The sequence below is a fragment of the Juglans regia genome, chromosome 7, assembly GCF_001411555.2.
Source record: "Juglans regia cultivar Chandler chromosome 7, Walnut 2.0, whole genome shotgun sequence".
In the NCBI taxonomy this organism is placed as follows: Eukaryota; Viridiplantae; Streptophyta; class Magnoliopsida; order Fagales; family Juglandaceae; genus Juglans; species Juglans regia.
Window position 1 is genome coordinate 41,300,417 of NC_049907.1, and position 14,540 is coordinate 41,314,956.

Below are 14,540 nucleotides of genomic sequence, written 5' to 3' on the forward strand. Positions count from 1 at the left end.
ACGTAATTGTAACAAATATGTCCAAATATTCTTATCAATAAAAAAATTATGGATTTGAAAATCACTTTACCTTGATTCTTAATAAGAAAATAATTCTATACAATATATTTTAACATAAATTTTTTATTATTATTATATAATTTTTATTATTTAATAATAATAAATATGTCATATTTTACATAATGAAATAAAAATAAAATAAAAATATAGTGTGTATATATATATTTTATAATTGATATATATCATTACTCTTAATAAAAATGATATAAAAAAAAGAAAGAAATAAAGGTTTATATGTACGATTATTCCGTTATATATATTTATTTTAAGAATATAAAGAAATGCTTGGAAACTGGAAACAGTATCAGAGAGAGAGAGAGAGAGAGAGAGGAAAGTTCAGAGAGTTAATGCAGGAAGGTAATAGATCTGTTTAACTAAAGAGATAACAGGAAGAGGCAGGGGCACACAATCATTCGTTAGGGCTTTTATTACTTCTACACCAACTTTGAGAGAGCAAAAAGCTGAGAGAAGGAAAATTAAAGCCAAAAGGAAATGGACGCAGCAGGAGGGCCACCTCCACCGGCCGACGCTGTAATGACGGATGCCCAGCCTGACCCGCAGCCACAGCAACCGCAACCGCAACCGGAACAGGCCATGGGGATGGAGAACATATCGGCGACGTTGAGTCACGGAGGGAGATTCATTCAGTACAACATCTTTGGCAACATCTTTGAGGTTACAGCCAAGTACAAGCCCCCCATCATGCCCATCGGCAAAGGCGCATACGGCATCGTTTGGTCTCTTACTCTCTCTCTCTCTCTCTGAATTTCTGAGAGGTAATCTGTGATTTTGATTTTCTTTATCTTTGGATTGTGAATTTCCCTAGCTCTTTTTTGAACTCGGAGGCGAATGAACACGTGGCTATAAAAAAGATTGCGAATGCGTTCGACAACAAGATCGACGCCAAGAGGACTCTCCGCGAGATCAAGCTGCTTCGCCACATGGATCATGAAAACGTCAGTGAGTGCTTAGTATTTATTCTTTACCAACTTAGAACAAAGTAATTAGTCGTTTTCTTGTAGTTTCTCATTACTCGTTAAAAAAGAAAGAATCTTTAATTTTTTTGATAAGTAAGAATCTTTAATCATTCAGTTATCGCTTTCTTTTACTAAAGAAGAGTGCAATTATGTATGTGATGTTGAGTATGATAGGGCCTAAGTACGCGCAATCTTTATTATAACAATGTGTAGTAGCGTCGAGTCCAAAAATGGTAATAGCTAAAGGAGGAAACCACAAAGAATATTACCTGTTTGATTTATATGGACGTGAATTAAACCACATTTAAAGTAAATTTTAGTTTTGGGTGGCTTTTGGAATATGAAACGTTATTACCATTAACGTTCTTATTCATTAACAAGTACAAACCACACTCCTTTGTATACCTCCAATGTAGTAGAGAATACCCTCTTTTTTCTCCCTCTTCAGGCTATCTGTTTGAAACTTTCTTTTTGATGGGAAAAAAATAAAGAAAGAAAGTTACTAACCGATAGCCTCTAAAAGGGAGCCAAAAAACAGTTCTAATAAGACAATTATCTAATTAGTTTGAATGTGATTAATGACGTATTATAAGTCATCACTTGTTGGCCAGAGCGGGGGCACTCCCAGGTTCCCCCACCCCACCGATCCCTAGGGGCCCATGTCCCTCTTGGTCACATCCCTACTTGTTGGCTTTTTGATGTGACAAGTTACTTTTTTTTTTATACATAATCACAAAATTTTATTCATAGAAGTAAGCAAAACCCAAGTACCCAGGGAGTATACATGAGAATAGCCTAATTAGAGTTTACAATTGAAAAGAGAAGGTCATGAACGTTTAGCCCATTACAAACAATAGCCCCCACCCATAAGAACAAAGTTTTAAAAAAGAAAGCTTTAAGCTCATCCATTGTTCTCTCACGATCTTCAAAGCTTCTATCATTTCTCTCCTACCAAATGCACCAACACATGCATATAGGAACCATTTTCCAAATCACTGCCACTTGTGAGCTTGTGAGTTGCCTCAGAGGCCTCTCCGGGTTGCAAGGAAATCCACCAGTCTAAAAGGCATGACCCATAACAATCCAATTCTCGCGAAAAAATCATCCCACATGGTCTTGGCCACCTCGCAGTGTAAAAACAAATAATCTACTGATTCACCATTCTTCTTACACAACACCAGTCTAACACCATTACCCGAAGTTTCCTTAAATTATCTATGGTGAGGATCTTGTCCAAGATGCTGTCAATATGAAAAAAACTGCTTTTGAAGGAGTTTTCATTTGCCATACGCTCTTCCATGGGAACATGGTCATTCTAGGGCTCGTTAGAACTTGGTAAAACGATTTGACCGGGAATTTACCTTTCTTGGAGGGGCTTCAGTTAATCTTATCTGTGGTACCCTATGTCATGCTTACCGAATACAATGCCTCATAGATCTCTGTGATAGTCTCCATCTCCCAGTCTTGGCTGCCCTAATGAATTCTACATTCCATTGAGGGAAGCCACTAGAAAAGACCAAGAGATCGGCTATCGCTGCATTCTTTTCTCGTGCAATCTCAAAAATGGCAGGGAAAGCGTGACAAGTTGCTTATTAGAATTACTTTTACTGTCACGTTGCATTTTACTTTAATAACTCAGTTGTGATCATTGTGGCTAGGTAGATAATTTTAACATATAACTCGTTGCCATTGTTTTGTCCAGTAGAATCATGGGACCAGATGATAAAATTAAGATTTTCAGCAAAATGAATTATGAACTTTGGGGTTTTCCCCACTTTAGTTAGCTGGACAGATCTCATTATTACACGCAGTTGGGGCTCATTTTTTTTTAGCTCCATTTTGGTTGTTAGGCCTGGTGAAACCATCTCCATTTTTCTAGGCATTTTTACAACCAATTTCATTACAAATTAATTAACTTTGGATTTGGCCAGTTAAGGAAGACTAGGTTATGGGTTCGGAATCCACCTGAGTGCCTGTGTAACTTATGAATAAAAAGAAATGTTTTATTGTCTTGCCTTTGTAATTCATCATGTTTACAGTATATTCTGTAGGCATTCTGTTTAGATGTTTATTTGGTCGTGCTTGCTTATTCTCCTTATTTTCTTAAATCTAAACCCACTAAAGAAAATTTGGTTGGTTTTTGGGGGCAAGGGGGGAGCTAGGAACCTCCTGCAGGAGACATATGAATTTGGCTCTACAGAAGTTTTTATTTTTAATTTTCTGATTAATATTGCTCATATTTTCATGCAGGTTGTTGCAATCAGGGATATAATACCACCCCCACAGAGGGAGGCATTTAACGATGTTTATATTGCCTATGAGCTAATGGACACTGACCTGCACCAGATTATTCGTTCCAATCAAGCGTTGTCAGAGGAGCATTGTCAGGTATTCGAAGCATTTATTTACGTTTAACTTGCTACCATGTCTGCTGTATGATACCTTTACTTGCATTGTCAAAGACCTCTTGGACTTGCAGAAGGTATAATAGAATGAAAGCCTCTTTAAATGGAGTATTTCAATAAGTGAAAAAGGGCATGGTCCAAGTCCAAACAAGCTAGCAAATACTATGAAAAATAAAGGGGCATCATCTCTCAATGAAAAGATTGTTTATAACGATCTTGACGTTGTTCAGCACTGAATCTATTCTGCTAAAAGTTTACCTCTGGTTGAATCTCGTTGTGCATCTACTTCCTCTCGTCAGAAGTCTTCAGTCAACTCAGAAGTCTGCATTGGACTGAAATATCTCGTTACTGTTTGCTACCACTGGAGTGATTTTCACCCTCTTTCTTAAACAGCTTTCACCCATTCATTTCACTGAACCTGAACCCTTCCACCAAGAAGACAAGTGTAGGTGATCAGTGTGATCAAGAATCAAAGTAGCCTCAAAATGATCAGCTTTAAATGATTTCTTGTGGTCTTATATAAGCTACCTGAAAAAGCATTACCGAAGAACATTAATTCCTTAATAGAACGGTTTTGTTGTCAAAAGCCTTATCCAAAGAAGATAATTTTTTTTTTGTTTTTTTTTTTTTTTTGGGCTAAAATCTCTCTTCTTGAGATGGGAGTAGAATTTTTCTGATTTAATACATATGGTACTTAAACCAATTAAAGCAGTTGGATGTTATCCTTATAGAGATGGGTTGTTTAGAAAGCTGTGGAGCCTTGGATCTTTCTTTTCCTGTGATAAAGTGGTTGAATGGAATAATCTAGCATTCAATCAAGATGGGGAATGTAATATAGTGTCCGCTCATCAAGATGGGGAATGTAATATAGCGTGTCCACTCGCAATGCCTGAACTTAGAATTTCAATCACTAGTGGAAGTCCGTATTTTTTTGTACTTTCCAGTTTTTGCTTTGGCTTGTTCAGCTTTTGAAGTTTTGTGCTTCTTTCTCTTCTTCATCTTCTGCTTTTTACTATGATTTCCAAAATTCACCATAGCTATCATGTGGTCACAGATTAAAATAACTACCAGTTTTCTATGTTTTATGCAGTATTTCCTATATCAGATCCTCCGTGGATTGAAATACATACATTCTGCAAATGTTCTGCACAGAGACTTAAAGCCCAGCAATCTTCTTTTAAATGCCAATTGTGACTTGAAAATATGTGATTTTGGTCTAGCTCGTGTCACCTCTGAAACCGATTTTATGACAGAATATGTTGTTACAAGATGGTACCGTGCACCAGAGCTGTTATTGAACTCTTCAGATTACACTGCTGCTATTGATGTATGGTCGGTTGGTTGTATTTTCATGGAGTTGATGGATCGAAAGCCCTTGTTTCCTGGTCGAGATCATGTGCATCAGCTAAGTTTGCTGTTGGAGGTAATTTTAATTTTCCAGGTTTATACTGCTGCACTGTTGTTTTCTGGGGAAAAAAATGATCATTTGAAATTTGTCATTCCAATTACAGTCTCTTATACTTATTGCTTTTTATTCAAGAAGACCTACTTATTCTCCGTACTTAAATTTGGCACCGAATATAATAGCAGATGACTTTTGAAATCGGATTTTAGGATTATTCAACCGCATTATTTTAATGGCATTCTTCCACCTCACCCTTATTTAACTGTATACCGTCATAAATGCACTCGAGCACGTATGACACATTTTCCTCTCTATGGGCATGCAAAAATGCAAAATCCAATCTTTGTGCACTTACAGAGTAAATATGTCCCTTTTTTGTACAATTAATCATGCTTAATATTGCAGCTGATTGGCACCCCGTCAGAGGCTGACTTGGGGTCCTTGAATGAAAATGCTAAAAGGTATATTCGGCAACGTCCTCTTCACCATCGGCAGTCCTTCACCGAAAAGTTTCCTAATGTCCATCCTGCAGCTATTGACCTTGTTGAAAAGATGTTGACATTTGATCCCAGACAGAGGATTACTGGTGAGTTTCTGTTTCCTAATGTTATGTGCATAACAATAAGTTTTGTGCTTTTTCAGGGATTTAATAATAAAAACTTAATCCATCAAGTTTTGTGCTTGGTGCTTTAACAGAGTTATATGGGCATTTAATTTGTGCCATTGAAAACACTGACATGTAATTTCCTATTTCTGACAGTTGAAGGCGCATTGGCTCATCCCTACTTGACATCTCTGCATGACATCAGTGACGAGCCTGTGTGCATGACTCCCTTCAGCTTTGACTTTGAGCAGCATGCACTGAGTGAGGAACAGATGAAGGAGCTGATATATAGGGAGGCTCTTGCATTTAACCCCGAGTATCAGCAACAATGAGAGTCATGCTTTGTTTAGTCATCGTGATTTGATCAGTGTGGTCTCTCTGGTTTATATAACTCGGGCGATTGATTTCTTCCTGTACATATTGTTCCATTCCAAAATGGGGTGGATCTGGAGTTGATTTACTTTGGGCAGAATTCAGGGACTGGAACAAATATAATGGAATCTGCATGGCTGTTTACCCTTTCATTGTTGTTCTATTGATTGGATTAAGCCAACTCCTGATCAACGGCTCTCTCTCTCTCTCTCTCTCTCTGTTTGTTTGTGCACTTTCGCAGATCCAAAAAACCAAATTAAAACTCCCCCTTTTTTGTTTTCGAGTCTCTTGCTTGCATAGGATAAAACATGGTCAATGCTTGCAAATATTTAATTAAAAAATTGTTGACAATGTTTTATTTGCTCAAGAGCTGTACGGAAACCTCATATACTAACCTTGATGAACCTTTGTCTTGTGCTACGTGTAATACCATTTCCAATAGCAAGGATATCAGTATTTAGGGAGAGTGTTTTATGCTAAAATTAGATTGGCGTTGTCCATTTCATGCTGAAACCAGGTTGGAGATGAGGCGCGATTAGTAGTAGGTCTCGTCAAATTTGAAAAATTCAGGGCTAAACAAACTAACGAAAGCAATGACCGTTTGAGAGAGTATAACACCTTCAAATTTTCCTGCTCAACGTTATATAGAATTCTCACATGAAAGTATGTAATAAAGTTCGATTACCTAACAGGATGAATTCTAACGAGCTAGTATCAGAAACTCAATATTATCAGAGAGCTCACCAATCCAGAAGGAAGAAGCAATCCAATCCATATTTGCTAGCAGCTAATTATGAAAGAACGAATTCATATCCTATATTAGAGACATAACTTTGATGAGTACAAAGCAGCATCTTCAACAATGCTGTTAGCTCTTCACACTGTCAAAGAATCTAGAAAGTGGCATGGGACCATCAGCCTCTTCGTCGTCACTGCAAGAGTGCTTGGTTCTTGACTTGTGCTTCTTTTCTTTCTTTGTTCTCTTGGACCTAGATCTACTTGATTTAGATCTACTTGATTCTCTCTCCTCTTCATCACTACTGGAAGAATCGGAGGATGAACTTGAGGAGCTAGAGCCAGAAGATCTCCTCCTCCTTGAATGCTGCATTGACAAATGAGGGGCTCACATTTCACAGTTTTAAATATCTGTAACAACTGAAATGCAAGAGTGCTTTAAGCCTTTAATGCTATCCCCACTCTCTAGTTTGCTTCATTACCGTTCTAATGCTCCTACATAATTAGGGCATTTCAAACTTTGTATTTTGACAGTTGGTGGATTAATGAACTTGTTTTACTTATCAAAAAAAAAGTTTTGCTTCATTACCGAGTTATATTGGCATGTCATCCCTAACAGTCTTTTATTTGAAAAATAAATAACAACAAAATCTTATTTGTAGTATTTGTGATTCTAAGCTTCTTTGTTTTTTTTTTTTTTTATTTGGCACTGGGTGTCTAACTAATCCTGGTGGTGCACAAGCTCTCGGCAAGAGATTTCCTAGAAGTGTACCTTAGGTAATTTAAGGAGAAATTATCCTAGTCCGATCGCCCCAAGAGTGAGAATGTGGAGTTTTGAACCCGGGAAGTCAGGTTTATACGACTAAGCTTCTATGTTTTCAATTAGAAGCAATATATTCTAAACTGAAGTTTTAAACATTATTTTTCTTTGAGTAGTACCTTCAAGCCCTCCCAAACTTGCATGGAGTTGGCATGACTTGAAAGTTTGAAACCATAGTTTAAGTTTACATAGTTATTGTGTGGATTTGAAGGACCCAAAACATAATCTATTCAAACTTATGCATGGCTGTTCAACTGTCCCTAAATTTCTTGATCATAGTTCCACCAGCGCTTCTGATCTTATTACAAATTCATTGGTTCCCCTTGACTCAAAATAAAATGCTCTCTTCCTCTTGATAAAATTAGTTTCTCTCTCATGCTTTGCAATTTATTTCCTCCAAGATCATCACTATCACTGGTCCAACCAGAGCCATGCCAACAAGATATTATACACAAAAAGGATGGTTCCCTTGTGATAGTAACGAATTTAGATAAGTGCTTACCCTATAAGTCTAAAATTTCAAAGGAAGAATGGCCAGGTAACATTGGATTTAGCATCACCTTTCTCATATCAAGTGAGCAAAGGCTTGGCAGGAGTTCCAAAATAGGAAGGCACGCAGGGGCCTTATAATGAGAGTGAAGACTCGATCTTGTAGCTGTTCTAGAGTGTACAAGTGTTGAATCTGAGTAATAACAATTTAATAATTATTTTTTTCTTATGATGGGGGAACTACACCATGGCAGAGCCCCTAGGACTCACCCATGGAACCTAAACTCCCGGGGAGACTAGCAAAGCAAATTAAATAAATTTGCTAAACAATTTAATAAATTGTAGGCACCTTTCTCTTTCTGCTGCTTCGTTTCTTTAATTCTTTGTCCTTATCTGCAATGACACATATAACCTTCAAGAACAAGAACAAGAATAGGAGGAGGAAGAAGAATGCTTTATTGCACATACCTTTTTTGTGATTATATTTACTACTGGAGTTGGTTTTTCCTTGGGCAAGTTTGCGTGCCCTTTCAGCATCCAGTTGAGCTCTGTATTCTCTCATCATTCTATCTTTATCTGCTTCCACTTCCCCCTTTTTCATTTCGTCTTCCTAGTAAAATTTCCCACACATTCAACGGAGGAAAAATTAGCACATACATAGGAGGCATGCAATCAGAGAGTAAAAAATTCATGAACACAATGAGGTATTAAGCATAGTCAAGGAAGTTAACCAACCCCCTCAATGAGCTTCTATTTCCCTCCCGAAAATGCATCAATCAAACATAAACAGCCACTCAAATTAAAATATGAACTCTAAAAAATGGATAATCTATGATCCACTTCCATCTAATTTACCGAAACACCAAAAACTAAGTCTAATCTCTTCCTTGTTTCATTATCCATGGCCTCAATTATGACAAGATTATTCCTTATTTTCCTGCAAGTAAATTTCCCAGAAAACAAAAGAAAGGCATTGTCTGTACATCCCTCCTTGAGCCACTTTACTTTTGAAACTTGTGGCTTCAATTCATTGCTTATATGCACATCGTTTTATTCATTTTAGTTGATGCAAATCTTTTATTGGGACAAGTGTAATAGAATATTAGTCTTTTATCACATAATATATAGACGGTAGTAGAATGCAGTGTCATTCATAATTGGAAAAAGAAAACTGGTACTTTGTCTCTTTGTTGGACAGCTGCCATAAACACATGGCGAGTTCTTTCCTTGTCTTGTCCAAACAACATTCTTTATTCTCATTGGAGAAAACTATCCCACAGTAAGGTTTACACAGAGCCAACATCATTGCAGCTTATATACAATGATAATTTGTTGTTAACGCACACAACATTTTGATAACAATTTTGGGACGGATATTTGTAAATAAATAAGAAAATCAGATTACTTGCATATTTATGACAAGGTATTTTAAAATGTTTGCCCATGTCAACATGTACTAGAAATGATACCAGTTACGTAGCATTTCAGGTTTCTTGAGGTCTTATTATATGGTTTTGTATAAACAATTGAGATTAAAAAAATATGGCGGAATCCATGGTTCCATCAAACTCTTAGCACATTGCCTAGGGGGCAGAAGCACAGCGTAGTTGGCATATAAAATCATCACTGAAAGAAAATGAAAAATACAAATGGAATACTTTCTGTGGATCTTTTTTCTGTGAAAGCATAATATCATTAAGCTAGCATGACATAAATTCTTGATGTTTCTTCGTTACTAGATAACCTGTGACATTGATGAATGAGTATCAGAGCAAGTGCCCATATAAATATATACTTTTACTCTATAGAAACACACATGCATGCACAAGTGTGTGCGCACTTGTGCAAAATGCAACTGGTGTGTTCCATGAAAGGGGGACACAATAAGTTGCAGAGGAGAAACAAATATAAACTCATGCGCACTTGTGATCAAGATAAGCATATTAGCAATACTCAACAAATTACCTTTTGCTTCTTTTTAAACTCTTCCCAGGTGATAGTGTGAGAAGTTTTAAGACTGGCCAAACGAGCAGCATGCCACTCTGGCGAATGAAATGAACCATCCACCTGCGACTGTCCTCATCAGTTGCACTCCAGGAAAAGAAACACCCAACAAAAACTTATATACTGGATTATCGGATAACATTTTCTGATCTAAAGAAAGACAAACTTTCTTAAGATCTCACAAGTCACAATTGTTTGATCGTGAAAGAGAGGAATTCAAAAATAAAGTAAAAAGATTCAGGAAATGAGCTAAAACTTGATATAATCCCCAATTAAAAATAAACTCTTCTATGTATCCTAAAAATAGGGGCACCAATGTACTTAAGGGGGGGCACCAATGTGGTAGATGAAGTGGAGTTCGTGGCCGTGCCCTGTCAGAAAATCAACTTTTAGGACACTATTAGAGCCATCCTAAAGCTCCTATCTTTCCAAGAGGGCAATATTCATGTATAGAAGTCAAATGCGCAGGTTGATTAACAGGTGAATACTTCTCACGTTCAATCTATCAGATAAGACTATGCACCATGAATTGCTCTGTAGCTCGTCACAATTCAAATCAAGAACTTAAAATTCGTATCTTTTGCAGGAAATTTTTGACACCCTACTCAAATTACTGTAAGATTTCATAAAAGTAAAGCTTACCCATTAAAATCAGAGATTTATTCGATAAACAATAAGTATCTAATCAATCATAAGCACAAAATTCAATAATGTAATGGAATAACACAAATTAACAAACAGCCATAAAAACAGAAGAAGGAATGAAATTTAAGAATGAGAAATTCAATGGGGAATGGTAGTATGAAAGGGTACAAACCATGCCGTCTTCAATCTCCTCAGCCGCAGCAGAGCTGGAGCCCAGCCTGGCTCTCTGCATAGCTTTGTAAGCTTGATTTTTGCCCATTTCAAGAGACACCCAGATGAGAAAACTCCACCAAAGAAGGAAACCCAGAAAGAAAAATGAGGGAAAATATGGGAAAGTATTTGATTAAAGCATTAACGGTCAGGAATCCGTGTGGAGGAAGAGAACATGTGGGGGGATTAGTAGGAGAGATAAAAAGAGTTTGGCTTTGGTTGAGACTTGAGAAGATTTTCTTTCCAAAGGGCAAAGGGCTACAAAGGTGAGGCTGTAACGCAGAGATTTTGGCGTCCGGTGAGATCACGAGCACGTGGGTTAAATCGGGTACACCAGCCGTCAGGGCTAGACTTGTTCGGTGCAGCAGATTACGAAAGTGAAGACGACAATATGAATATTAAATTAAATATGTAACCTACATAGTGTGGTATAAATTTTTTTAAATATAATTATTCTATATTTTAATAAATAATGCTATATAATAATTTAGAGTAGGCAAATTCTATCCATTCTTTTTTTTAAAAATGATAAATTTTTGATGCATTATTTTTAACAGAAAACTCTTTTTTTTTTAATAAATAAAATGCAATGAACTTCCACATCTTCTTAAAATTATAAATATCTTCTCTCTTTTGTAACTCATTCCAATTAATTTAGTCTGTTATTTCTTCCTTATCTTAAAAGCACGTATAAAGATGAACAGTAGTGAACAGTGGCACCGTTTTGTTTTTCCCGTTGGCTTTTCTCGTTCCCTTTTGAAATTCAGTTCAAATTTCAGTGTTTCCCTTCCTCTTCCTCTTCGTTCGGTTAGCACCATTTACAGACTAAAAATATCTAATCCTTATGTAAAATATCTAATATTCACATATAAGAGATGAAATATCTCATCTAATCTACACACAATTCACATTTACAGAACAATTCACAAACTCAACTCGAAGAAAAAATTTTCCCGTGCTCCTGAGATTTCTTCTCGCCGTTGGTACGCCGTTCACTTCTATTTCACCTCTAACTTTGTTTTTCTCTTTTCTGGTTCTCGAATATATTTTTCTGTTTGTCCGTGTGCCTTTGAGTGGGGGAGACGGAGGGAGACGAAGGGCTGCGCGTGGGGGACTCCGAAGGTGGGTGTGATGGTCGCCGCCTTGAGGGGAACTCCTCGGTGGTGGCCGTGAGCTTCGGTGGCGACGTACGGCGGCGCGAGATGAAACAAATGGGTGAAACCCATTTTCGTTCGGTTTCCGTGGGGGAGACGGAGGGCTGCGCGTGGCGGCCTTCGAAGGTGGGTGGGATGATCGCCACCTTGAGGGGGACTCCTCGGTGGTGGTCGTGCCCTTCGGTGGCCGCGTACGGCGGCAGAAAACCACATAAATGGGAGAAACCCATTTCGGTTCTCTTTCCACGGAGGAGAAGCATGGCTGCGCGTGGGGAACATTGGTGGTGCCGAGGATGCTCATCGGCGTGAGGGGAACACGCCGGTGTAGGCGGTGATGATGGCCGGCGCTCGCCGGCAACGGGCTTCGCTGGAGGAGAGGAGCCGAGCTCCGGAATCGCGTAGGAGAGAGAGAAACTGTTTTCAAAATAAAATGTTTTCGAAATCAAATGAATTATTAACTATTTATATGTTGTATTATTTACAATTTTCCATCTGAAAATATTAAATAATAGTAAATTTTTTTTTTTTTTTTTTACAACTCTACTTTTGTTCTTACTAGAATTTTATATTGTTGAATTTTTTATATAGGTTGAGCTCCATGAAATTGAAAGTGGAAACAAAATATCTCAACAACTAGCTGCTCATATAAAAATATCAAAAGTATGGATCTTTTAACTTTTTAGTTTCATACTGTGAACTGATAACTGAAATAGTTTATTTTGCTTCTCTGATTTTAGAATCTTTTAAATTAATTATTTAATATCATTTATTCAATATTTATTCTTTTTTGAACTTTGAGCTGTATTAAATTATAATTTCAAATTAAATGTTATTCCAACATATTTAAATGTTATATCTTATTAGTTACATATGCATGTTTATAGAAAAAAAAATTTAAAAATTGTTATAAAATTACTCATAAAATTCTACCGACAAATTTACTTCTATATGTAAATACTTACATCAATATTTACAGTTTTACCCATATAATTATACATAATCAATTAGTACAATATTAAAATTTTTAAAAATCGAAAATTTAATTAAATAATTTGATAAAATAGAGTATACATTCAATAAAATCAATATTGTGCATAAACTTATATTTTAAAATATGCTTCAAGAACAAAATGAAATAAAAATTTTATAATAAATATTATACATATAATAAATATTTGATAAAAAAATAATAAAAATTAAAAATAATATGGAGTGTAGAGTGTTAGAAGGTAATGAAGATTTTTTTATAATAAATACTACTAACCAGTATAAATAGTAATTAACAGTCCTATAGTATGTGATACAATAATAAACAGTACTGAACATTACTCGTGAATAATAATAAACAATTACAGTAATAAATAGTTCTAAACAGTAAAATAAATGATAGAATTTTATAACAGTACTGAACATTACTCGTGAATAATAATAAACAATTACATTAATAAATAGTTCTAAACAGTAAAATAAATGATAGAATTTTATTAAATATTTTAAAAAATTAAAATCATGTAAATAATTAGAGTTTTTAATATAATTTAAATCTTATAATATTTTTAATTAACTAAAATCTTTTTATCTAAATGATTTTCTATCATTATAATATCTTTAGAATTTTCAAAATAAAAGAGATTTACTTTAATAATGAAAAATGTGAGAATAATATAAAAATAAAATATTCTGAATTTTTTCAATGCTCCTTGGGTCATTGAATATTATGATTGAATTTTACAACTTGTATTTTAAACTCTAATTAATAACTGAAATAGTTTATTTTCTTTCTCTGATTTTAGAATCTTTTAAATCATTTATTTAATATCATTTATTCAATATTTATTCTGTTTGAACTTTGAGCTGTATTAAATTATAATTTCAAATTAAATGTTATTCCAACATATTTAAATGTTATATCTTATTTTAGTTACATATGCATGTTTATAGAAAAAAAAATATTTAAAAATTGTTATAAAATTACCCATAAAATTCTACCGACAAATTTACTTCTATATGTAAATACTTACATCAATATTTACAGTTTTACCCATATAATTATACATAATCAATTAGTACAATATTAAAATTTTTAAAAATCGAAAATTTAATTAAATAATTTGATAAAATAAAGTACACATTCAATAAAATTAATATTGTGCATAAACTTGTATTTTAAAATATGCTTCAAGAACATAATGAAATAAAAATTTTATGAATATTAATAATAAAGTTTGTTAAAATATTTTTAAATTATAATTATATAATTATACTTCTTTTACTATTATTTTACTACTAAGCAAATTTTATTTCCTTTTGCTATTTATATCTAAATTAAAAACCTCATAATTTATTCTGATTACAGTTTTACCCATATAATTATACATAATCTATTACTAAAATGTTGAAATTATTAAAAATCAAAAATTTAATTAAATAATTTGACAAAAACTTGAGACAAAAAATATATATAAAAACTTGCAAACAAAATATAACATTTTCATGAATTTCAAAATTTGTTGTTTCCTTTTATTTGTTTAAATATTTAATTTAACTGTAAGTTTTTTATTTCTACTTTCTTCATCAGCAATTCATGCTATAACAATTATATAATTTCTATATCTATTGGTGGTTTATTTCTAATTTTCATTATCTCTTTTTTACAGCTT

At 34.7% G+C, this 14,540-nt stretch overlaps 2 protein-coding genes across 2 annotated transcripts; one reads left to right on the forward strand and one right to left on the reverse strand.

Moving 5' to 3' along the window:
- The first annotated feature begins 321 nt into the window (after window positions 1-321).
- On the forward strand, window positions 322-6,008 carry LOC108984609 (mitogen-activated protein kinase homolog D5). Its single transcript, XM_018956622.2, has 6 exons — window positions 322-797; window positions 887-1,016; window positions 3,288-3,425; window positions 4,533-4,865; window positions 5,253-5,433; window positions 5,608-6,008. Exons 1-6 carry the CDS (start codon window positions 553-555, stop codon window positions 5,781-5,783), a joined length of 1,203 nt encoding a protein of 400 aa, XP_018812167.1. The 5' UTR covers window positions 322-552; the 3' UTR covers window positions 5,784-6,008.
- Window positions 6,009-6,453: 445 nt separating this feature from the next.
- Window positions 6,454-11,119, reverse strand: LOC108984612 (protein FAM133-like). The gene is made up of 5 exons (XM_018956627.2): window positions 10,689-11,119; window positions 9,833-9,934; window positions 8,336-8,477; window positions 8,217-8,260; window positions 6,454-6,925 (listed from the first exon to the last, which is right to left on the reverse strand). Exons 1-5 carry the CDS (start codon window positions 10,773-10,775, stop codon window positions 6,692-6,694), a joined length of 609 nt encoding a protein of 202 aa, XP_018812172.1. The 5' UTR covers window positions 10,776-11,119; the 3' UTR covers window positions 6,454-6,691.
- Window positions 11,120-14,540: the final 3,421 nt, after the last annotated feature.

Coding starts and splice junctions, on each gene's coding strand:
- LOC108984609 (XM_018956622.2), top strand. CDS start 553: ATGGACGCAGCAGGAGGGCCACCTCCACCGGCCGACGCTGTAATGACG. Junction 4,866..5,252: donor AGCTAAGTTTGCTGTTGGAG/GTAATTTTAATT, acceptor TTAATATTGCAG/CTGATTGGCACCCCGTCAGA. Junction 5,434..5,607: donor TCCCAGACAGAGGATTACTG/GTGAGTTTCTGT, acceptor TATTTCTGACAG/TTGAAGGCGCATTGGCTCAT.
- LOC108984612 (XM_018956627.2), bottom strand. CDS start 10,775: ATGGGCAAAAATCAAGCTTACAAAGCTATGCAGAGAGCCAGGCTGGGC. Junction 9,935..10,688: donor AGGAGATTGAAGACGGCATG/GTTTGTACCCTT, acceptor GGACAGTCGCAG/GTGGATGGTTCATTTCATTC. Junction 8,478..9,832: donor AGTTTAAAAAGAAGCAAAAG/GTAATTTGTTGA, acceptor AAATTTTACTAG/GAAGACGAAATGAAAAAGGG.